The sequence below is a fragment of the Triticum urartu genome, chromosome 3A (assembly GCF_056163025.1).
Source record: "Triticum urartu cultivar PI428250 chromosome 3A, HENAU_Tu73, whole genome shotgun sequence".
In the NCBI taxonomy this organism is placed as follows: Eukaryota; Viridiplantae; Streptophyta; class Magnoliopsida; order Poales; family Poaceae; genus Triticum; species Triticum urartu.
Genome location: NC_141875.1, coordinates 15,667,438 through 15,691,734, shown reverse-complemented (window position 1 = coordinate 15,691,734; position 24,297 = coordinate 15,667,438). Strand labels below are relative to the sequence as shown.

The following is a 24,297-nucleotide window of genomic DNA, read 5'->3' as shown; positions in this document are numbered from 1 at the left end:
TGGTGTGAAACTGAATGTTAACATCCCTGAAAAAAAAGAATGTTAACCTGTGGTCACATAATGATACAAAGTCAAACCAATACTAGAAAACAACTCGCACGTAAATGAAATTCTACATATGGGTTTATTATCATGTATAAACGACGCATATGATCACTAATAGGATATTTTTGGGAATGCAATAACAATCATCCCCAAAATGAAAATGATTAAAAGGGTTTTCCATCTCGAAGGTGGTATTTATTTACTATAGAACAGTATTATTTACTATCACATAATGTGGACATGGATAAAACCATCAATCTATACCGTTGTCACTTTCAACACACTAAATGGTTGCCCTCGCATTTATGAGACCCACCATACTAGTACTAGTACTAACGAGAAGATAGCTCGGCTAGATATTATTTTGAGAGAAGTGCATATTACACCCCTCAACTCTAGCCCTAGTCTAATATACAACCCCCAACTCCAAAACCGTCTAATCTGCAACCTCCAACTCTTAAAACCGGCCAAAATTCAACCCTCCCCTCCCCTTGACCGGTTTTGACCGGGTTTGACCCATTGATTGATGAACAGTAAGTTCGAAAAAAAATGAAAATTTAGAAAAATAAAATTTTAGAAAGCATTTTTTGCCTCCGGATGAACAGTATTTCAAAAAAAATTGGGAACAGAATTTTTAAAAAATAAATTTGACTTTTCACCGGTGAACAGTATTAAAAATTCAGTTTGTTTTACATGTACCCGGAGGTAATAAATTGGAAACAAAATTCATCGGGATTTGTTTTTTGAATTACTGTAAACAGCATGAACAGTATTCAAAAAAGTAAAAAAAATCAAGAAAATCATTTTTTCACTGCGTGAACAGTGACCGAGGGAAAATTTTCGTTCCAAAAGTTCGAACTTTTTTTGAATTACTGTTCGCACGGTGGAAAAGTCGAAATTATTTTTAAAATTTTGTTCCCAACTATTTCTTGAATTTACAAATTTTTTATTTTTATTTTTCTGAATTTTCCATTTTTTTCAAATTTACTGTTCATCAGTCAATGGGTCAGACCCGGTCAAAACCGGTCAAGGGGAGTGGAGGGTTGAATTTTGGCCGGTTTTAAGAATTGGAGGTTGCAGATTAGACGGTTTTAGAGTTGGAGGTTGTATATTAAACTAGGGCTAGAGTTGAGGGGTGTAATATGCACTTCTCTCTATTATTTTCGTGGTGTTTCTTACATATCTGTTCCGGCTGCTCAAGCTATATAGCACAATGCCCACAAGAATGATCAGCACCTGCGCGCTTAGCTGCCTAGCTTGTTCCTCGACACTAGCGAATAAACTCACCATGAATCAAGAAATCCTAATGACCAAGCAATCATCACCGAGACAGAGTCAGGAACAACAAGAACATCCTCAACTGCACGCCACCGTCCCGCAACAAGGCGGTGGCCCGACGCCGTCCGAGTCCGACCACCAGCGCAGGATCACCATGATTACGCTCGTGTTCCTGATCTATTTCGAGGTGGCAGGCGGCCCGTACGGCTCCGAGCAGGCCGTCCGCGCCGCCGGGCCGCTCTTCACTCTACTGGGCTTCCTCGTGTTCCCCTTGGCGTGGGGCGTCCCGGAATCACTCGTCACCGCCGAGCTCGCCGCCGCGTTCCCGGGGAACGGTGGCTTCGTCCTCTGGGCAGACCACGCCTTCGGCCCGCTGGCGGGCTCGCTCCTCGGCACCTGGAAGTACCTCAGCATCGTCATCAACATCGCCGCCTACCCGGCTCTCGTGGCTGACTACCTCGGTGGCGTGGTGCCGGCAGTCGCGAGACCCGGCAGGGCGCGCATGGGCACGGTGGTCGGCGTGACACTTCTCCTCTCCTTGCTGAACTATGCCGGACTGAGCGTCGTCGGGTGGGGCGCGGCAGCGCTGGGGATAGCCTCGCTGGCCCCGTTCGTGCTGATGATGGCCATGGCTGTGCCCAAGATACGGCCGGGGCGGTGGGTGACGCGGGTGGATGGGAGGAAGAAAGACTGGAGGCTATTCTTCAACACGCTGTTCTGGAACCTCAACTACTGGGACAGCGCGAGCACCATGGCGGGCGAGGTGGAGCGGCCGGAGCGGACGTTCCCGCGGGCGCTTACGGCTGCGGTAGTTCTCATTGCCGTCAGCTACCTGCTGCCGCTCATGGCCGCGACCGGTGCCACGGACGCGTCACCGGATGCATGGGTGAACGGCTACTTGGCTGATGCCGCAGGTACCTACCGACGCTTACAACCTTACGTACAATTATCGCGATAATTAATGTACCACGTGGTTACCTCGGAACTGAAATCAATGAGGAAAGGACGTACAGTTCAGTAAAAGAGGTGTGTCATGATGATATATATATATATCTCGACTTGACTACTAATTGTCTGGTGGCAATCTGAGAGACGGTGGGCGGGAAATATATTGCAACTATGGATCTTTTATACAATCAAATTACTGGAAAAGATTCATATATTATTAATTCAACTATGGATCTTTTATACAATCAAATTACTGGAAATATATTGCAGTTGATTCCGGCAGCAACGCTGGGGTATTCTCTAGTATATCATCATATAATTAATACTCACCTGATCTGAATACGGTTGGCAGATTAGTGGTGGCTGACAGTGATGGACATATGATTACATCACAAGTTGGTGAGAAGGAGAATAAACAATAGTGGGGGCGTCGCATGGAATAATTAGATGCACACCGGTGAACTAGGACATGTAAGAAGATGATAAAGATGAGATTGTGACTTGCCTATGGGCCATGTAGCTGCTAGAGCTGCTATTCCTATGAAGTGCACATATGAAAAACTGTGGTAAAGCCAACAAAAAGAATAAAATAGACGTAGTTAGCTCTGTACAACTGTAAATACTCAAGAAAAAGGTCATAGGCATGGCATGCTTGTGCTACAATCAAGCTAGGTTGAATCTAGCGAGTGCATGTTACAATCGGCCTTTTAACTTATTTCATAATTTTGTTGTATCTAAACAGGCATCATCGGGGGACCATGGCTCAAGTACTGGACCGGTGCAGGCGCAGTAATCTCCTCCATTGGCATGTTCGAGGCCCAAATGAGCAGTGGCGCGTTCCAGCTCCACGGCATGGCGGACCTAGGCCTCCTCCCTCCTCCCGTCCGTCTTTGGCAGTCGTGCCGCTCACACCGGAACCCCATGGGTTGCAATCACTGCATCAACCGCTATCACCATCGCCGTCTCCTTCCTCGGTTTCGACAACATCGTCGCAACATCAAATTTCCTATATAGCCTGGGAACACTACTCGAGTTCTCCTCGTTCCTCTGGCTCCGAGTCAAGTACCCAACACTGAAGCGCCCATACCACGTGCCTCTGCCACTGCCCGCACTCATGGCCATGTGCACTGTGCCATCGGCATTCCTATCTTACGTGTGTGTGGTTGCTGGGTGGAGGGTATTCGCCATTGCTACAGGGCTGACCGCGCTCGGTGTCGGGTGGCACGGCCTCATGAAGCTGTTCAGATCCAAGAAATTGCTCAGTTTTCGCGTGCCCAAATCATCAGGTTGATTCATTCCCGGCAAGTTCCATTGTCCAGAACACTCACATAATATATCTAGAAATGAGTATTAATACCCAGTAGAACTAGCAGGGTGATTCACGCATTTGCGCGACAAGAATTAAACGTGTCATATAATTGATATTATTTTGTCCAAAATATATTAGGACGCATCGTAAATTGTTTGAAATATAGCTAAAATATATGTCTTGCATAAAGATGAATGCACTCAGGATTTTCTATTTCACCCACACTTTGGATTATTTTCATCAAGTGTATCAGATTGTGATTTGTATAAATAATAGCATAAGTACATTGCACTCAGTTAGTTTGTTTATTTGTGTAAGACACATTATACATATATCTGTGATACCCTTGGTGTCATCTTCCAACCAATAATCTTTTGAGAAAAATCACGCAAAATCAAATCCAAATATTTGATAGCTCATACGTGGGCTAACATATCTCCGTATCTACGTTAGTTTCCGTGCATTGTCTTTCTCGATTGGTATACAACTAGCCATCCAGGTTTTGGCTGCTGGATGTGTTAAGACTGCAGCCTTCAAATACTATATGTAATCCCAGACTTCCAGTATTTGGATTGTGCTCAGTTGAATGATGGCCATCTAAGTTGTTTATAGGTTATCATTAGCTTAAATATTTAGGTTGATACCACTACTATCTGAAGGATATGCTGAAGGAAATATGCCCTAGAGGCAATAATAAAGTTGTTATTTATATTTCCTTATATCATGACAAATGTTTATTATTCATGCTAGAATTGTATTAATCGGGAACTTAGTACATGTGTGAATACATAGACAAACAGAGTGTCACTAGTATGCCTCTTCTTGACTAGCTCGTTGAATCAAAGATGGTTAAGTTTCCTAGCCATAGACATGAGTTGTCATTTGATTAACGGGATCACATCATTAGAGAATGATGTGACTGACTTGACCCATCCGTTAGCTTAGCACGATGATCATTTAGTTTGTTGCTATTGCTTTTTTCATGACTTATACATGTTCCTATGACTATGAGATTATGCAAATCCCGAATACCGGAGGAACACTTTGTGTGCTATCAAACGTCACAAGTAACTGGGTGATTATAAAGATGCTCTACGGGTGTGTTCGATGGTGTTTGTTGAGTTGGCATAGATCGAGATTAGGATTTGTCACTACGATTGTCGGAGAGGTATCTCTAGGCCCTCTCGGTAATGCACATCACTATAAGCCTTGCAAGCAATGTGACTAATGAGTTAGTTGCAGGATGATGCATTACGGAACGAGTAAAGAGACTTGCCGGTAATGAGATTGAACTAGGTATTGAGATACCGACGATCGAATCTCGGGCAAGTAACATACCGATGACAAAGGGAACAACGTATGTAGTTATGCGGTTTGACCGATAAAGATCTTCGTAGAATATGTAGGAACCGATATGAGCATCCAGGTTCCGCTATTGGTTATTGACCTAAGACGAGTCTCGGTCATGTCTACATAGTTCTCGAACCCTTAGGGTCCGCACGCTTAACGTTCGATGACGATCAGTATTATGAGTTTATGTGTTTTGATGTACCGAAGGTTGTTCGGAGTCCCGGATGTGATCACGGACATGACGAGGAGTCTCGAAATGGTCGAGACATAAAGATTGATATATTGAAAGGCTATGTTTGGACATCGGAATGGTTCCGAATGAGTTCGGGCATTTACCGGAGTACCGGGGGGTTACCGGAACCCCCCGAGGAGTCTACGGGCCTTAGTGGGAGAGAGGAGAAGGCGGCCAAGGTGGGGGCGCCCCCCCCCCAAGCCCAATCCGAATTGGGGTGGGGGGCTAGCCCCCCTTTCCTTCTCCCTCTCTCCTCCTTCCTTCCTCTCCTACTCCAACTAGGGAAAGGGGAATCTTACTCCCACCGGGAGTACGACTCCCCCCTTGGGCGCGCCATGAGAGGGCCGGCCCTCCCCTCCTCCACTCCTTTATATATGGGGGAGGGGGCACCCCATAGACACACAAGTTGATTGTTTAGCCGTGTGCGATGCCCCCCTCCACAGATTTCCACCTCGGTCATATCGTTGCAGTGCTTAGGCGAAGCCCTGCGTCGGTAACTTCATCATCACCGTCATCACGCCGTCGTGCTGACGAAACTCTCCCTCGACCTCAGCTGGATCTAGAGTTTGTGGGACGTCACCGAGCTGAACGTGCGCAGATGGCGGAGGTGCCGTATTTTCGGTGCTAGGATCGGTCGGATCGTGAAGACGTACGACTACGTCAACCGCGTTGTCATAACGCTTCCGCTTTCGGTCTACGAGGGTACATGGACAACACTCTCCCCTCTCATTGCTATGCATCACCTAGATGGATCTTGCGTGTGCGTAGGATTTTTTTTTAAATTACTACGTTCCCCAACATATGCTACTATCTCTGCTCCTCATATTTTTCGAACGAAACTAGCACAGTGCCCACGCAAATGAGCATGTGACGGCCGCAATGTACTTTTTGTTCAAAGTAGTTATGATCCCATATAATTTTTTTCTGCAAATCAATATACATTTTTGGCTTCAATTAAAAGCTTTATGAACTATATAATCTTTGTACATTGTTATATAATTGTATCACTTCATGTTCTCATGATTCAAATAGTTTTATGGAACTGCATTGCTTAGTACACCAAAATAACATAACATCAAAGTGCACTAATAAATTAATTAATCATCATACATGCTTTTGTTTGGCATGCTTATCACTAATAGGCAATGAAACTATTGGAAGGTCCAAAACAAACTACTAAGTAATGTCAATGTATCAATTTGTCCAACTACATATCCATACATTCCTTTTGGTCATAGGTAAAATTTCTATTACTGGAGAAATGATTGGTTTAGGTATTTCATCACCTGCTAACTAGGTATCGAATCCTAGATTTGATTAAATATCTTGCAAACACTTATTATTGTTTCAGTTGTTTATGTGTACACATAATATTTTATTGCATCTTATGACTCGAAAAAAGTAAAATCATTTAAGGATTGTAGGCATAGGTATTGCATTTTGTGCATGACTATACTGGTTTTGTGTCTATTCGGACTCCTCACATGGCTCCCTATTTTATATAAACAACAGAAATAACAACTAAATGAACAAGATGTCCGAAAATATTTGGTTCTTGGTTACATACTCCTCTATCGGCACTCATGTTGGTGGCTACTCACTCGTTAGTCATTTTTCTAATATCCTTAAAGAAGTTGTGTGCGTTGCCAATATTTCTAATTACCACATAATATAGGATGATAATATGTATATTTCTATTGGCTATGACATACATCCAAACTAATTCTGTTTCTGAAAATCACAAAAGGCAGTATTAAATATATTTTACAAATATCACGTTATATTCATTTTTTCTCTATAATATAAACACAGTTAGTCCTTGAGCTGCAAGTACACGAACCAGACTACTCGCAGTATGCACGCCCGCTACATTAGTTGTTGCATTCTCTTAGCATAGGTCTAGCTATACGTCTTGTTGTCATTTCATGAACACTATAGAAAGCAATCCGTTTATGTCCCTGTATGACCTCCCAGTATAAATCTTGTTTGCATATGCAATTGGATTTGTTCTTTATAAAGAAGAATTAAAATAAATTAACAACATGCCCTAATTATTTTCTTGTAAGGAATTTTGTATGTTGTCGATAGTCATAATTGTGTACTAAGATGATAATAGGAATATTTTCACTCACATTGGTATCGATTGTACTAATTGTGTAATTGTTTATCTATCCACTGCATTTAAATTAGTATTGGTGTATGTGGAAAGAAGTATCTACAACTTGTACTCGTAGTTTAACATGTGCACTTAAAACAAGTTCATGTGAGCTTTGAAAGAGTGGAGCTCTGTTGACCTATTAGAGGTTAGCTCAATAAGGCGTGGACATGAGAAAATGTATTTATTCCAGTCGGTTCGTATGTACCGCCATTGAGAATGCACAATCCATTGTCATGGCACTCGTTTCATCCATCCAGCACATGTCAGATGGATTTTTTGCATACTTCATACATATAAATGCAATATAACCGACAATTGAAACATGTCAGAGGGAGAAGATGAACATGGAATTCTTGTGTAGTTTTCTCGATAGTATGAGAAGTTAGGGATGAACGTAGATAGTGTCCGTGGTAAAGACGGTACGGATCCGACTCTCATCGGACACTAGAGGATGTGGACGTCATGATGTAAAGTACTACTACTGCCTTTCCGGTTTATAAGGCTTGCGAGTATCCTTAGATATGTAATTTGACGAACCTAAGATAAGTTCTATAGTCCAAAATTTATACCATTATAAAGTATATGATTTGAAGTTTCTAATGATATTTTTTTGTGACATATAACTATAGTATTATAATTGGCCTATTTTTCAACCTATAGATACGTGCAAGCCTTATAAACCGGAAATGTGGTATGACCAACTTGCATGGGGCTAAGCCAATAATTAAATTATTTGACCAACCAAATATTGGGCGGAACTGCCGTCCGTGCGATACTTACACTACCCACAGTGGGAGTAACATAGGTGGTAACATCGTATTTACCTAAAAAATAGATGATGTGTCATGTAATTAATGATGAAAAAGTGACATGCGATAACATAGCTAGTTACTGATACTATGAATAATATCACAAATATCAAGAAAAAAAGAGTCTATAACCTAATAAATAAAGTGTTGCATAACACCACACATATGTTATTCTCCATTATAGAGGTAGTAAAATAGACTAGTAATACATGTTACTAGTCGAAGTAACTCCTGACTGTGGCTAGTCTTAGTAATCCCATCATTATACGATGATTATGTTGGCCGGAATAAGCCGCGGCGACGAGTCGGACGCGTCAAGTGCATGTATGGGCGTGCGCTAGACATGTCGGGCGCGTCGGGACCACGGCGTAGGTGTGTGTGTGCGCGCGCGCGTGCGTGTGATGCACGGGGGTGTCCGTGCGGGTGTGTAGGCCTAGTCAGTTGGCGAGCGAGGCGGCCGGGAGGAGCTAGTCTGTTGCGGGCTTGCCGCATCCCGGGCGCAATCGTGCGCAGGATGGGCGTGGCCAGAGCGGGCCGGACCGAGTGCTCCGAGTGGGGGGAGAACGTGGGTTCGTGCCCAGGCATGTTCCTGGTATAAAGCCCCTCGTATGTGCGTTGTAACTGGTGTGGGTTTTGAGTTCGTGCTCAAGTATTGCCGTTCAGGCGGCGGGCGTACGTGCGCCGGAAAATCCACCTTGTCCCCTATGTCTTTCTTCTTCCTCCTATCTCCTCCTTCTTCTGTCGTTCGAGAGCACAAAGAGAGAGCTAGGGCGAGCTGTGGGAGAAGCTGCGGCAATATCAATTGGTATTCAGAGCCACAAGGTTAGAGGGGCGGCCGTGGCGTGCGGCGGCGTGCGCGGCGGACATGGAGGCATCAGCTGCAGTGCGCGGCGAGTCCACGGTGATGCAGTGTGATGCCGTGCGCGCGAGGAGCAGCGGCGGTCGCGAAAGACCTGCGTGGTGGCGCAGGCTGCGGCGGCTCGGCGCGATGACCGTGGAGGCGCAGCCGCGCGTGGCACTGAGATGCAGCACATCGGCGCACGAAGCTGCGAGCTGCTGCGGTGGCAGCGAGTGGCACTTGACGGGGTGCACCACGACGGTAGCTGCATCGGCGGCGGTTCGCGACAGCGGCCGGCAAGGTGGCCGCGTTGCATGGCATCTGTGGCGGCTCGTGCTGGAGGCACACGACGGCGTTGGGCGGCAGCAACCATGGCCACGACGACGTCGGAACGGCACTCAGCTAGGCCGCGGCTTAGGGGGTGAGTGGTTGCCGGAATAAGCCGCGGCGACGAGCCGGACACGTCGAGTGCGTGTATGGGTGCGCGCTAGGTGTGTCGGGCGCGTCGGGACAACGGCGTAGGTGTGTGTGTGCGCGCGCACGCGTGTGATGCACGGGGGTGTCCGTGCGGATGTACACTGTGCGTGTGTGTAGGCCCAGTCAGTTGGTGAGCGAGGCGGCGGGAGGTGCTGGTCTGTTGCAGGCTCGCCACGACCCAGGCGCAATCGTGCGCAGGGTGGGCGCAGCCAGAGCGGGCCGGACCGAGTGCTCCGAGTGGGGGGAGAACCTGGGTTAGTGCCCAGGCGTGTCCCTGGTATAAAGCCTCTCATATGTGCATTGTAACTGGTGTGGGTTTTGAGTTCGTGCCCAAGTATAGCCAGGCGGCGGGCGTACGTGCGCCGGAAAAACCACCTTGTCCCCTGTGTCTTTCTTCTTCCTCCTGTCTCCTCCTTCTTCTGTCGTTCGAGAGAGCTAGGGCGAGCCGTGGGAGAAGCTGCGGCAACATCAATTAATCAATTCCACTGATGAGCTACATAGCTGTACTTTATCGTATACGCGCACAGTGCAAGCGCAAGATCACCCTGATTCCGCTCGTCTTTCTAATCTACTTCCAGGTGGCAGGCGGCCCGTACGGCTCTGTCCGCGCAGCGGGGCCGCTGTTCACCTTGCTCAACTTCCTCGTGTTTCCATTGCCGTGGGGCGTCCCAGAGTCGCTCGTTACGGTGGAGCTTGCCGCCGCGTTCCTGGGCAACGGCGGCTTCGTCTTGTGGGCAGAGCACGCCTTCTGCTCGCTGGCGGGATCACTCCTCAGCACTTCGAAGTACCTCAGCATCGTCGTCAACATCGCCGCCTACCCGGCTCCCGTGGCCGACTACCTCGGTGGCGTGGTGCTCGCAGTCGCGAGACCAGACAGGGCACGCTCAGCCACGGTGATTGGCATGACGCTACTCCTCGCCCTGTCTAACTTCGCCGGCCTGAGCGTCGTCGCGTGGGGCGCTACGGCGCTGGGAATGTCAGCCATAATCTTGACTTAGCGCGTGCATTGGCGGACGTGGTTGTGCCGTTGTGGAGAACCAGCACGACCAGCAGATGTGGTGCGTGTAGTTAGTCAGTTAGCACATGCATAGGACTGGATGTGATCGTCTGCATGCATGGTTGTTAACTGGTTAGCTTGTGTGTGGCCGTTGGGTGAGGTTAGGCCAGGTAGTGTTGAACGTGTGCGTGCGTGGCCAAGAGTGGCAGGTGTGCGTGCGCCTGTGTGCTAGCCTGGGTATAAATACCCCTCCCCATGTACTGATCAAAGCGCGCCGGTATGAGCTGAGCCTAGGAGGCAGAGATGAGGTAGTCTCCGCCGGGACCGTGGTATGCGCCCGGTCGGCTGTGAGAGAGCTCCTCTGGATAGGCTGCGGTATGTTGCCGCGCCCGGGTTTGTGCCTAGTAAAGTGAGGCTGTTCGTGCGTCCGAGGCATTTGTGCGCCGAAAAAATTGTGTGCTCCATCTTCCATCTTCGTTTGTGCGAGTGAGAGAAAGAGAGCTGGTATCAGATTTGTCCCAACAGAGAATAGCCTCGCTGGCCCCGTTCATGCTGATGACAGCCATGGCGGTGCCCAAGGTACGGCCGGGGCGGTGTGTGATGCGGGTGGAGGGGAGGCTGTTCTTCAACACGATGTTCTGGAACCTCAATTACTGGGACAACGCGAGCACCATGGCCGGCGAAGTGGAGTGGCCGGAGCGCATGTTCCCGCGGGCACTTGTGGCAGCGGTCGTTCTGATTGCCGCCAGCTACCTGCTGCCGGTCATGGCCGCGACCGGCGCCACGGACGCCATGCTGGATGCATGGGTGAACGGCTACTTGGCTGATGCCGCAGGTACCTACACACGCTTTTGACATCTCACGTTTCATAGGGCGTCCTTCTCGCGTTGTCTCCCCCGCGGGCGGCTTGGGAGGGCTTAGCCGCCGCCGCCTAGTAACCCTCTTGCGCCCTCCTCCCCCTCCTCCACTGCCAATGGTCGGCGCCGGGCAAAGCCCGTGCGTGCGGCAGCGGCGGCGGAGGGTCTCTCCTCCCTCCCCCGGAGCCGCGACAGCGCGGGTGTCCTGATCCGCGGGGTGCGGCCCTCGCGACGATGTGGCAGATCTCGGAGGCGGCGGGCTTATGGTGGTGCACGGGCTCCCAGATCCATGGGTGTGGGATTTCCGGCAGCGTGTGGGCTCCCGCCTGCGGTGGGATCGGTCGAGGGCGGGCTTGGGCGATGGCGTCGGCCGCGCGGTGCCGGATCTCATCGCTCGTGGCGGATCTCATCACTCCATCCATCGTGGAGGAACCTGGACCTGGGGCGGTGGCCCCGTTAGGCATGGCGACGGCGCCCTCGGCTGGCAACTTTCGTGGGGGGTGGATGGACGGCGTCTTGACCGCGTGGGCGGTGAGTTGCCAATGGATCTCCTGCGCACTGTAGGTCTCTCCCGCTGCACTTGTGGCTTACGATCGCGGTCGTCGGCCTCGATGCATTCGCGAGGGCTGGTCGAGGTGACATCGGACCGGAGGAAACTCTGGATAACTCGTTCATCCAGATGGTGGCGACGACCAGGGTTGCCGTTCTCCTCCTTGCAGGCACCGTCGAGGTCCCTACCCTCCACCCCGACCCCATGCCCGGGTGAAAACCCAAACTCTCCTTAGTTTGCGCGGCGGCGACACTGCCTGTGTCATACCCTTCTTGGAGGCGCCGCCTGCGGTGTTTGGGTGTTCGGTTAGAGGAACTGCAGGCGGAGGGGATGGGGCTAGTTGCAGCAGGTGGTGTTCGCGAAGGAGGAGCGACGTGGCATCTGGCACGTCGACAACGACGGGTCTCAGCGGCATGGAGCAGCGGGGTCTCGCCGGTGGACGTGTGATGATGGACGAGAGCAGGATAGTGGCGTTGTCTGGCGTCGACGGCAGCTAGACCGGGCAAGGTAGATGCAGCAGTACAACATTGAGGATAGACAGGTGGCTACAGTAACCTCATACCCGGCAGGCGTCCTGGTTGTGGAGTGCGCCGGACTGGTGGGTGCCCCATACCCGGTTGGCGTCCTGATTGGGACCTCAGGTCTTAGATGTTAGGTTTGGCTGCGAAGTCTGTTTGGTATTAGGCCCAGACTATCAACATTCCTTCATCAATTGGATATGAGTAGCGACAGATGTTGCATAGACGGTGGTTTTAGTCTTCCTGTTACTTTTTAAAGTTTTGTGTGAATAATTAATAAAATGACTATATGCATCGTCCAGATGCAGAGGCCGGGGTCCTCCTCCTTTTCTAAAAGAAAATATAGACGCTTACGACCTTACATACAATTATCACAATAGTTAAGATACCACGTGCTCAGGTCGGAAATCAAATCAAAGAGGAAAGGACGTACAGTACACTTCAGTAAATCAGGTGGTGTCGTGACGAGGATAGATCTTGACTTGACTGACTAATTGTGTGGTGGCCATCAGAGAGACGGTGGGCAGTAGGCCTCTCCACTCAGGTGGTTCTGTCCTCTTCACTCCGTACAGTAGGCCATATTGTACAGAGAAAATAGTTGTTAACGAAATTAAGACATGTATAGCATCTTCCCCTCACTGACAAGGACAACTCACTGTAGAACATAGAGTGGTACCGTTAGTTCTAAAATTCAGGACACATCACCATAATGCCTATGTCTTCATATTACATTTTGGATCCACAAAGCTAGATGCAAATCCTATATCCTACATACCTAAATAGTCATCCACAATTCCACATAACCCCTCTATTTATTATCTTAACATGCAAATATGCCCCCTCAACAAAGGTCCACCACATCATGCATGAGGAAAAAGTTTTCATTATTAGCTGATCCCATGCACATATCCCACCTCACCACATATGTCACCTCACCAAAGGTCCATTCAACATGCTTGAGAATTTTCTTCCATTGTATTACGCCATTTTCATTCAAAATATGTTTTGACTACACAATAATAATCAAATATAATGTATAGGAGTACAATTTAATTTTAGTTTTATTTCATATATTATTAATTCAACTATGCATGTTTCATACAATCAAATCACTGTAATATATTGCAATCGATTCACACAGCAAAGTGTGGTATTCTCTAGTATATCATCATATTACCCTCACCTGATGTTGAATATGGTTGGCAGATGTTATGTTACCCTTGACGAATCTGAACCTGCCAAGTTAGAGTTTTTTGTTCAGTCTTTATGCATTCATAAATAAAACCAGAAACGTGATGTTGTTCACGTTGCGGTTCAGTCAAGGTCATAGGATAGTTTTTTTGTTTCAGTTAAACTACTTCTTGTAAGTGTGCGAGGACTTGGCCACGATTGCATCCGTGGGATGGCGCGGAAGAAATGGATCGTGGGCAAGATTCTCGGGCATACAGTTGCTATCTGAATAAAAGGGAAAAACAGAAAAGACACAAGGATTGCGCGTCGCCAAATACACTATCTCCTCTCTGAACTTTGGTTCAGTTCGTCTGTGTTCTTCAGAGAAGAGTCTGAATCCATCTCGCGTGCGTGTGTGATCCTGGGTTTAAGTCCCAACAGCAGATTAGTGGTGGACGACAGTGATGGGCATATGATTATATCACAAGACGGTGAGAAGGAGAATCAACAAAGGTGTGGGCATTGTGAGGAATAATTAGGTGCACCGGTGGACTAGCTAGGAGATGTTAGAAGACGATAAAGATGAGATTATGACTTGACTATGGGCCATGTCTAGAGCTCCACTAGTGAGGTGGACGGCAGCAGACCACTGGTTAGACTAATGTTTTACAATCCACTGTCCCTTCCGAGGGAAGGCCCTATAGCTTTCAAGTGCACATATGAAAAACTGTTGTAAAGCCAACAAAAAGAATAAAGAGACGCAGGATGCTCTCTACTGGAAAAAGCCGTTGGCATGGCATGCTTGTGCTACAATCAAGCTGGGTGAAATCTGTGAGTACATGTTACAATCAGCCTTTTAACTTATTTCATAATTTTGTTGTATCTAAACAGGCATCATCGGGGGTCCATGGCTCAAGTACTGGACAAGGGCAGGCGCCGTAATCTCCTCCATTGGCATGTTTGAGGCCCAGATGAGCAGTGGCGTGTTCCAGCTCCATGGAACGGCGGACCTAGGCCTCCTCCCGTCCGACTTCTCCGGCCGCGCCACTTGCACCGGAACCCCATGGGTTGCCATCACTACGTAAATGGCTGTCACCATCACTGTCTCGTTTCTCAGTTTCGACGACATCGTTGCAACAACGAACTTCCTCTATAGCCCGGGCACGTTGCTTGAGTTTTCCTCCTTCCTCTGGCTCCGGGCCAAGTACCCAACACTAAAGCGCCCCTACCAAGTGCCTCTGCCGCTGCCCGTGCCATCGGTGTTCCTAGCCTATGTGTGCGTGGTAGCTGGGTGGAGGGTATTCGCAATTGCAGCAGGGCTGACCACACTTGGGATCGGGTGGCACACCCTCATCAGGGTGTGCAGAGCCAATAAGTTGCGCAGCTTTAACGTGCCTGAATAATAAGGTTGATTCATTCCCTGCAAGTTCCATTGTCGACAATACTCACATAATATATCTAAAAGGGAGTAACTTCGCAAAAAAAAAAAGGAGTATTAATACCCGGTAGAACTAGCAGGGTGATTCGCATTAGCGTGACAAGATTTAAATGTATCATATATTTGTTATTATTCTCTCTTCAATATATAAGTCCCATTGTAACCTGTAGAAATATAGCTAAAATATATGTCTTGCAGAAGGATGAATGCATTTTGGATTTTCTATTTCACCCACACTTTGGAAATTTTTCATCAAGTGTATTGGATTGTTGGTTTGTATAAATAATAACATAAGACTAGTTGCACTCAAATAGTTGGCTTTGTTGTGTAAAATGCATTATAAATATCTATGGGATTCCCTTGGTGCCATCTTGCCACCAATAATCTTTTGACAAAAAATCACCAAAAATCAAATTTGAATATTGATACCTTACATATGGGCTAACATATCTCTGTATCCACCAGCATTTCCTTGGATGTAGTGCATTGGTGTTTCTTGATTGGTACAATGCTAGTCATCTAGATCTTGGCTGCTGGCTGTGTTCAGCCTTCTAATACTACATGTAATCCCAGACCTCCAATATTTGGGTTGTGCTCAGTTGATTGATTGGCCATCTAAGTTCTTTTAAGGTCTTCATTAATTTCGATATGTTACCGCTGTTATGTACCACTCTCTCCACCCCTCATATTTTTTAATGAAACTAGCACAACGTGCACACAAATGAGCATGCGACGCCTTCCATGCATTTTTGTTAAACATAGGAGCAGTTTTAACATGGTCCCTCTTACCCCCTCTTTTCACATGAGAGGTAAGAGTATAAAATAGATCTTAGCCGTTGATCTCATCAATGAATGACTTGATTGACTCTTACCTTCTTACCTCACATGTAAAAAAAGAAGGTAAGAGGGACCATGTTAAAATTTGCCTGACAGTAATTATGGAACAGAGCGAGTACTAAGCAATGAAGTTCCATAAAACATATTTGAATCATGAGAACAAGAAGCAACAAAAATTATTAACAATGTTCAGAGATTATTTAATTCATAAAGCCTAGATAAAATCTTAATTGAAGCCAAAAAATAGATTGATTTACACAAAAAATTATATGGCATCATAACTATGTTTAGGCAAATTGTTGGTCTGTCATGATTTTAGTTCAAAATTTAACTAAAACCACAGCAATAATGGTACATCTTAATAGCTCTTCCAGCAAGCTTGACTGAAATACATGTGAATTATTAATAACTGAAAATTTAGAACAACTTCATAAAATATGGTAATGTTGGACATATAATTGAGCTATGACAGACCAAAATAATGTCATCAAATTCCATTAATATATAAATTAATAATAGTCCCGCATTTTTTTAATAATAGGACATGCTTTTGTTTGGCATGCTTATCATTAATATGCAACTAAACTACCTTTTGGTCATATGTAACATTTCTATTATTGGACCACACCTGATAGAAATGCGGACCGGACCACACCCGATGCGCACGGGCGAGCACACACGGTTTATTGGCCAACACTCACCCCCTAAGCTACAGCCTAGAGGAGTGTCGGCCCTTCGATGTCGACATCGGCGAGGAGAGCCTGCTCCGCCGCCGCGCCCTTCCTGGGCTTCGTACAGTCCCGCTTGAAATGGACGCGCTGTCCGCAGTTGTAGCATCGGCCATGATGCTTCCCTTCGCTGCCCGACGCCGTGTTGTTGCCGCCGTCATCATCATCGAAGCCGCCGGTTCCCTGGCGCCGGCGCGCCGCCCACTGAGCCGCGGTGAGTGTCGGTGTCAAAACCGGAGGATCTCGGGTAGGGGGTCCCGAACTGTGCGTATAGGATCGATGGTAACATGAGACGGGGGACACGATGTTTACCCAGGTTCGGGCCCTCTCTATGGAGGTAATACCCTACTTCCTGCTTGATTGATCTTGATGAATATGAGTGTTACAAGAGTTGATCTACCACGAGATCATAATGGCTAAACCCTAGAAGTCTAGCCTATGAGTATATGGTAGTGAATCTGTCCTATCCGGACTATGCTCTCCGGTTTATATAGACACCAGAGAGATCTAGGGTTACACGAGGTCGGTTTACATAAGAGGGAATCTTCATAGTCGGTCGCCTAGCTTGCCTTCCACGCCAAGGAGAGTCTAATCCGGACACGGGTATAGTCTTCGGTCTTTGTGTCTTCATAGCCCATCAGTCCGGCCCAACGAGTAACAGGCCGGACGCCCGAGGACCCCTTAATCCAGGATTCCCTCAGTGAGCATGAGCTGGTCGCCCGCCCACTCGCCACCGGCCTATGTGCGCCGCTGCGTCTGCTCCTCGAAGGCCTTCAGACGCCCGACGATTCCTCGAAGGGCATATCCTCGACATCGCATAACTGCTCAATGCCGGTCACCGCGGCATACAACCAATCCGGCACTGTGTCGAGCAGCTTCTTGACCATCACCGCGTTGTCAAGCATTGCCCCAAGTCTGGCGTACCTCGCTGCCATGCTGCCGACCTTCTCGGCATATGCATCCAGCTCGTCGCCGCCGTCCAGCGTCGTGAGCCACGCCGCCCTCACCCGATCGGTTCAGCCGAACCTGGTCTTGAGGCTGTCCCACACCTCCTTTGTCATCGGCTTCGTTGCAACCTACATCAAAATCTCCTCCGACAGCGCGCCCAGGAGCATCGCGCTCGCCGTCTTGCTCTTCCCAGCATTGACCGCCACGCCCTCCGCCGGCGCAACCACGCACCGCAGCCCTTGGGCATCAACGGTAGCCTCCTCCTTGATTTCCCAGGAGGTGTACTTCATCGTTGTCAGCTACGGGAGGAGCTGTGTCATCAAGCTTCCTCCGCCGGGGCCGTGCGGGATGAGAGACATTGTTGGTGCACATCCCCCGAAACCTCGCTCTGATGCCAAATGTTGGCACAAAACCTTGCCCTAGCTCACCCTAGCTCTCTCCTCTGGTCACCCTCCCGCTCTCTGGCACCAACCAAGAAGAAGGGACTGGACACAGTGGTTTTTCCGGCGCACGTATGCCCGCCGCAACAATGACGATCATTTTTTCCGTCCACGAACTCGACACCATCCAGTTACAGCGATCGTCCAGGGGCCTTTATACCTGGGCCGACGCTAGGACACGAACCCCACGCCCCCTACCCAACTGGACACCTGATCGTCCCGCTCTGGCCATGGCCGCCATGCACATGTACACGCGCAGCTCGAGGCAAGACCGCAACGATTGCGCCAATGCCTCCCATGATCCACTAACTAACTGGCCCTACTGACATGACTAACAGCGCACGCACATACACACACCTCGTGGCACACTCACACACGCATACCCGCCACAGACACGGCGCGGACCAGACCGCACCCGACGCGCCTGGTGCACGCACGCACACGCATCCGACGCAGTCGCCGTGGTTTATTGGCCAACATCTACGACTGTGCGGGACTGTGCGGACGAGGTCGAGCAATGCGACCCCACCTGCGACGCCTGCATGCGGTCCAAGTGGAACACATCCCGCAAGGTCTGTAAAGACATCTACATCCGCAATGACCCCGGGCCTGAGTGCACCGACCATAAAGGCAGGCCCTGGGAATGCTGCAACAAGCTTCTCTGCAATAGATCCACTCACCGTCTTACACAAACCCGTCTCGCCTCGTCTGTGACGACTCGTACCATGGCCACCCAGGGCCCAAGCGCATTTGGAATGGTGCTGCCACTGGTGGGCTGGTTCCTGCCCTAGAAACCTAACCACCTAAGTTATGCTTAGTCCGGCGTGCATGTCTCTCTTTCTTGGCTTGCTTTTAAGGCCTACAGTTGTATGCAGCCACATGAGTAAGGATAAAATTCCCCAAAATTCATGCGAGTCCACCTATGTGATTTCGGATGTACATTTGTACATTCTTGGAAGCCCACCAAAATTAGTCCTTATGAAGTTGTCGTAATTTGTACAAATGAAATCATATGCTTTTAGAAAGCCTGTTAGTAATTTTTCTCAAGAGACATCGGTTCATTGAAAGCAGTAGAAATTTTGAACATCCAACCCTCCTAATAGGTTTAGTAAGCCCATTAGAGTTTTGAGCATATTGTGGACAACCCAATTCTGCCATACGAAAGTAAGCATGGGTTGTGAAAATACTAGCGGTGGTGTGGATACCCTTGCCTGCGATATACTCGTATATTCGTGCAAGCAAAATACCTATGAATAACCCAAGCTAAACAACACAATGTTAGCTAGTTTGCTGGATTGTAAGGTTGCGAGCAGAAGTAAACAAAAATTTCACAAATGGCCCAGTCCTTAATTGTACTTAGGACAACATGGTGATGATTCTTATAAAGACTAGGTCGCTCTGGTGGACGTTGTGATATATAGTTGATAATTGACAGTTCCATAGGGTAGATGAATCCATTGGCTCACTGCCGGTGATCAACAGGATGAAGGCTTTTCCCTGGTTGCCTTGCGAGAGGGGAAAGAAATATGTGGAAGGTCACAGACACATACACACATGTTGACCCCATTGCAACAAATAAAACCTCATGAATCTTAAGTTGGTTCTATCTTCGATCATACACACATAACAAGTATGAGGATATATATAATGAGGGTGTCAATGAACCATATGTTAATCGCCACACCATTACTCCTACTCCATATGTATATTGGAGATATCTTCCAAAATAGTATAATGATTGTTTTTAAGACCATTGGCGAAATAGTCACTCTTTTGGTACGATTAAATCTTCGCCTTTACTATGGTCACTAGAATTACGCATCCCATTGAGCTCTGGCCTCTCTTGTCTTCTTCTGTGTATGCAGGTAGATGTAGTGTTTTGGTAGCTCCTCTACTAATGCATTGGTTTTACCAATTGTTAGTGGATGAGGGCTGGTTGCCATGGATGCTCCAACTATCGGTGTGATGAAACGTACGCATGCCATCCATACTTGCCTCTTTCACGCGTTTTCTCTCAATCGATCACTCCCGCCCCTCTCTCCTATATCCAAAATTCTCCGTTGTAGCCTCTAGTTTCAGCCACCACCTCTGCTAATCGGTGACACCGTTCATTACCCTGGTCGCATCTCGATGTCCTTCAGATATTCTCTACTGCCTCCCGACCTTCCACATCTCAACACGTGGCCCCATGGGGAACCCAACTCGCACCTCAGTTCACATGTGTGGCATTTCAAAGGCCGTTGGCATTACACTCGTTGAATTGTCTAGTCTCTAGGCTTGCGCGGTGTCATGCAACCTTAAGTGGTCTCTTGTTGTCGTTAGGGACAACAATAATATATTAGATATAATTTATTTTTGTAACAACCAATGCAGCAATTTTGACGTATCAACTTTTTTCCGAAACAGTCGTGTACCCACTTTTTAAAATAACAAAAATGTATGCCGCTCTTTTGCTAATCAACTATCAACTAAATCAATTCATTTTAGTTCTACATTTAGATTAAAATTATATAGCTCAAATTTGGATTCAACACTGTGAATTAAAAAAAACGTTCCATTTGCTATAAAGGAAATGTTGTCCACTTTTTCATAATTCTTAATATGAATGCTAATAATTTGTATTAGGATCTGAATTTAGCACGTTAAAGCTAACATATGTTTTTCCGTGTTTAATATCATGGCTTAAGAAATGGTGACTTATTAGGGGTATATTATTTACGTGTCTCCATAACTTTTTTAAGCCCATTAGTGTGTTCTTTGCCCTCGGGTGTAAGAGTTGCAACATCAGGCAAGTCCCTTAAGGGCATGTAAGGTGTACCAATATCTAGTCGAAGATAATATCATGTTATTATAGAAAAGTAGTAGTTACTGCATAAACAAATAAAGGATTCATTTAAATTATTTATAAACTAAACTTTAACACAAATATCATATTGTAATCTATTTTACATAAATAACTTGTTTTACATACTTTTGCCACTTAATCTTGTAAGTGATTCCCATAATGCAGAAAGAATGCATAGCATAATATAAAATGGTATTATTGTATTATAAGAAAAGAACCAACTAGCTCATGAAGGTCTTGCTATCCCATGGAAGGTGATCGCGATGTTGAAAAGAAAAATAGCATAAAATGTCTCACTTTTTTAGAATAATCATCATTACTTTTTTGTTGACATAATGGTTCATTGGTTCAAAAAAATGTTGTAGAGAACACTAAATGAACATGACAGTTTTACCTTTGTTTGTCTTATATTTTGGAGAATAACAATGCAAAACCATCTAAAAATATTATTACTATTTGATGAGAATTAAATGCTATTATTGAGAAATATTTATAAATTCGAACAAAAAATCAATTTAGGTATAACTTGTTTGTATTCTTAGAAAATGCAAATTATGACTTTTAGGAAGTTAAATTTGTTAGCACATAACATAGTGGTCTTTTTCCAGTGAATTTTTGGGAGGATGAGCCTCAAGATTGTCTGGCTTTCACACTATCCTCATTTCCATGTTTGATTAAGCTATACTGAGTTTGAATAACACACTACCGATAAATTGGAAAAAAATGGGACCCCCAAATTAACTTTAATAAACACATACATCAAAGTCCAATGGCCACCTGACCCGCAAAAAAAAGTCCAATGGCCACCTGAGTTGTGCGCTTCTTGGGAAATCAAAAGCGCATGAATGATGGTTTCATCTTTGTAAGAAGTTACTTTCAATCTTGGTTATAGTCACCATTTTTCTATCGATAAATATACATTTAATTAATTGGTGGTATGATTGTTTTATATCCTCTTATCTCTTAGAAGGTAAGCAAGAGTGTCTTACAATTTGTCATAACAGTTGTACCAGAAGGATTAGAGATAGAAGCTGATTGAGACCTTGGAGCACTACTGGAATTAGTTGGTTATTACCTTTGAGCTACACCGGCATCGAATAAATGATGGGGACTGAAAGACAAATATATAAAACATGACATGTGAAATTCTAAATAAAATAAAGTAAAATATGTTTATTGAGAGAAATATATTTTCCTTATAAAAAATAAGATAAATGTTTCATTATTGTTAACGGATATATTTGGCAGGTTCATACTTTTTTAGATTAATGTAAAATATAAAGACATAAGGGTGTTGGTTCATACTGTACAAAAAGAAGAAGAAGAGAAACAATATCTAGGAGAACATGATTTCATACATGAGCATAGACTAAATTTATTTGTAGGATTTTTACCTGTGTTTCCATCCCTTTACATCCATGTACATCAAAATTTTCTAATCTGCCACGATTAGTGTGAAGCTCGACTGATAAATGCATGTGTTTGAGACTACTTCTCTATTCAAAATCAACAATATTTAGAAAGGGTTCATCCAATATTATCTAACTTTGACAAATAGTTTGTGTAAAATATATTTCGAAGGGTAGTAATTTTTATTTTGTAGAAGAGTATTTTTAAGGGTTAAAAATTGCTACTTAATATATGGCCTTTGGCCTTGTCGCACAAAAAGTATAATTACATTTCTCCTATTTTTTTAATAAAATCGGAATACAATTACTTATTGATGTGCTACAGAGGCATTTCACCACGTTTAGACCGTGGCAGCGTTCGATCTTGGAAGCTATGATTTTCAGAATATGGAGTTGCAGGTGCCCCTTTCCCATAACACGTAGTACATAAAGGATGTAAAAGCGGAAACATATATTGCTTGTTTCTTAGCATTTTTTAATTTCATAACTACCATTGTTCCTTTCCCAATATAAAATGTTCAACATCCGACTCAAATCAGGAATAGGAGTACGACGCGGAAACTAATTAACGGCGCCACGCGTATTAGTAACAATATACTATAAACGAGAGCCGCCCGCTGGCTATAAAAGCGAGCCTAACCCGCCTCAGATCGTCAGAGTAGTTGGAGTTGAGTTGCTGCCTAGTTGCAAAAGATGGGATGGTCGGAAGTCATAGGCAACGACGTCGCCACCGCCACACCGGCAGTGCGCAACCGTGTTGATAGACGGGATGAATGGGGCCAAAGAGCCACGGCCACCGGTGGCGACTCCTCAAAGTCTGCAATAGGGAGCCGCTTCGAGCGACTCGGCAAGATCGGTGAAGGGGGCTTCGGTGTCGTTTACCGGGCGAGGGACCGCCGCACCGGCGAGATCGTCGCTGTCAAGTGCCTCCGCACAAACAAGTACGCCCACGACGACAGCGGCGACCGCTACCTCTCCGCCTTCGCGGGCGAGGTCAGCGCCTTGGAGAAGTGCAGCGGCCACCCGTCCATCGTGCAGCTGCGCGCCTCGGGCCAGCACGACGGCGAGGCCTTTATCGCCATGGAGTTCGTCGGCCAGACCCTCAGGCACGTCATGAAGCGCGTCCGTTTCGGGAGGAGACACACCGAGATGGAGGTCTGCCTGATGATGAGGCAGCTCCTCGCCGGCGTAATAAGGATGAACCGTCTAGGTCTCATGCATCGTGACCTTAAGCCGGGGAACGTGCTCGTCGACGACCGCAGGAACCTCAAGATCTGTGACCTTGGGCTATCATGCAGCATGGCCGATGGGCCGCCCTACTCAAACCACATTGGAACACGGGGTTACCGCGCACCAGAGCTCCTTCTAGGGTCCACGAATTACGACGAGCGCATCGACTCTTGGGCTCTTGGCGTCATGATGGCTGAGCTACTTGCTGGTCACCACCCTTTCTATGGGAAGACCGACATGGACCACCTCAGTGAGATTTTGGACCTTCTTGGTACAGCAGACATCAAAGAGTGGCCGGGCTATGATGGGCGGCAGCTGCCCGGCGGATGGGCATTGCATAGCAGTTTGCGCTCCATGTTCCCATCTCCTGCCGATGCTAGGAGAAGATGCCGCCCCCAACTTTCAGAAGCTGGTTTTGAGGTCTTGAGCGGCCTTCTGCGATGCAATCCTGAAAAGAGACTCACGGCGAGGGGCGCGCTGCGGCATAGATGGTTTAAAGAGACCAACTTCAGGGCTGCAAAGAGCTGATTGGTTAACTTGCACAATCCATAATGTAGCTGCCTATGTGGAATGAATGTATGCGGAGCCAGATAGTCATAATTCACCTCATATGTAAGTTTGAAATGTATGGGCCTGCCCACATATGAGTTTCTTGGAAAAATAATTAGCATGAGTGGATTTCCACCAATGTCTTCCTTCGCCTGCTCGACCCTCCCTCCGGCATCATCCTAACCATCAGCCGTGTCACTCATGGTCGATGACATTGTCGTGTAGCCTCGTCACATAATGCTTGCCTGATGCGCCTCCTATGCCGAGCCACTGGCGCCCTGTTAATCCCTCTAACCTTCTTCCACTTATTTGCCGCCGGCACCACTGGAACCCATCA

At 46.7% G+C, this 24,297-nt stretch overlaps 1 protein-coding gene and 2 pseudogenes across 1 annotated transcript; all 3 read left to right on the top strand.

The window, feature by feature from the left end:
- Positions 1-1,324: 1,324 nt before the first annotated feature.
- Positions 1,325-3,593, top strand: LOC125546484 (putative polyamine transporter At3g13620; annotated as a pseudogene).
- A 5,401-nt stretch (positions 3,594-8,994) lies between these two features.
- On the top strand, positions 8,995-22,874 carry LOC125546485 (putative polyamine transporter At3g13620; annotated as a pseudogene).
- LOC125547639 (putative cyclin-dependent kinase F-2) lies at positions 22,875-23,939 on the top strand. Its single transcript, XM_048711452.2, has one exon. The coding sequence runs from the start codon at positions 22,875-22,877 to the stop codon at positions 23,937-23,939; it is 1,065 nt and encodes a 354-aa protein (XP_048567409.2).
- The last annotated feature ends 358 nt before the right edge of the window (positions 23,940-24,297 follow it).

What these genes read in the sequence shown, in the direction of transcription:
- LOC125547639 (XM_048711452.2), top strand. Translation starts at nt 22,875, where the DNA reads ATGGGATGGTCGGAAGTCATAGGCAACGACGTCGCCACCGCCACACCG.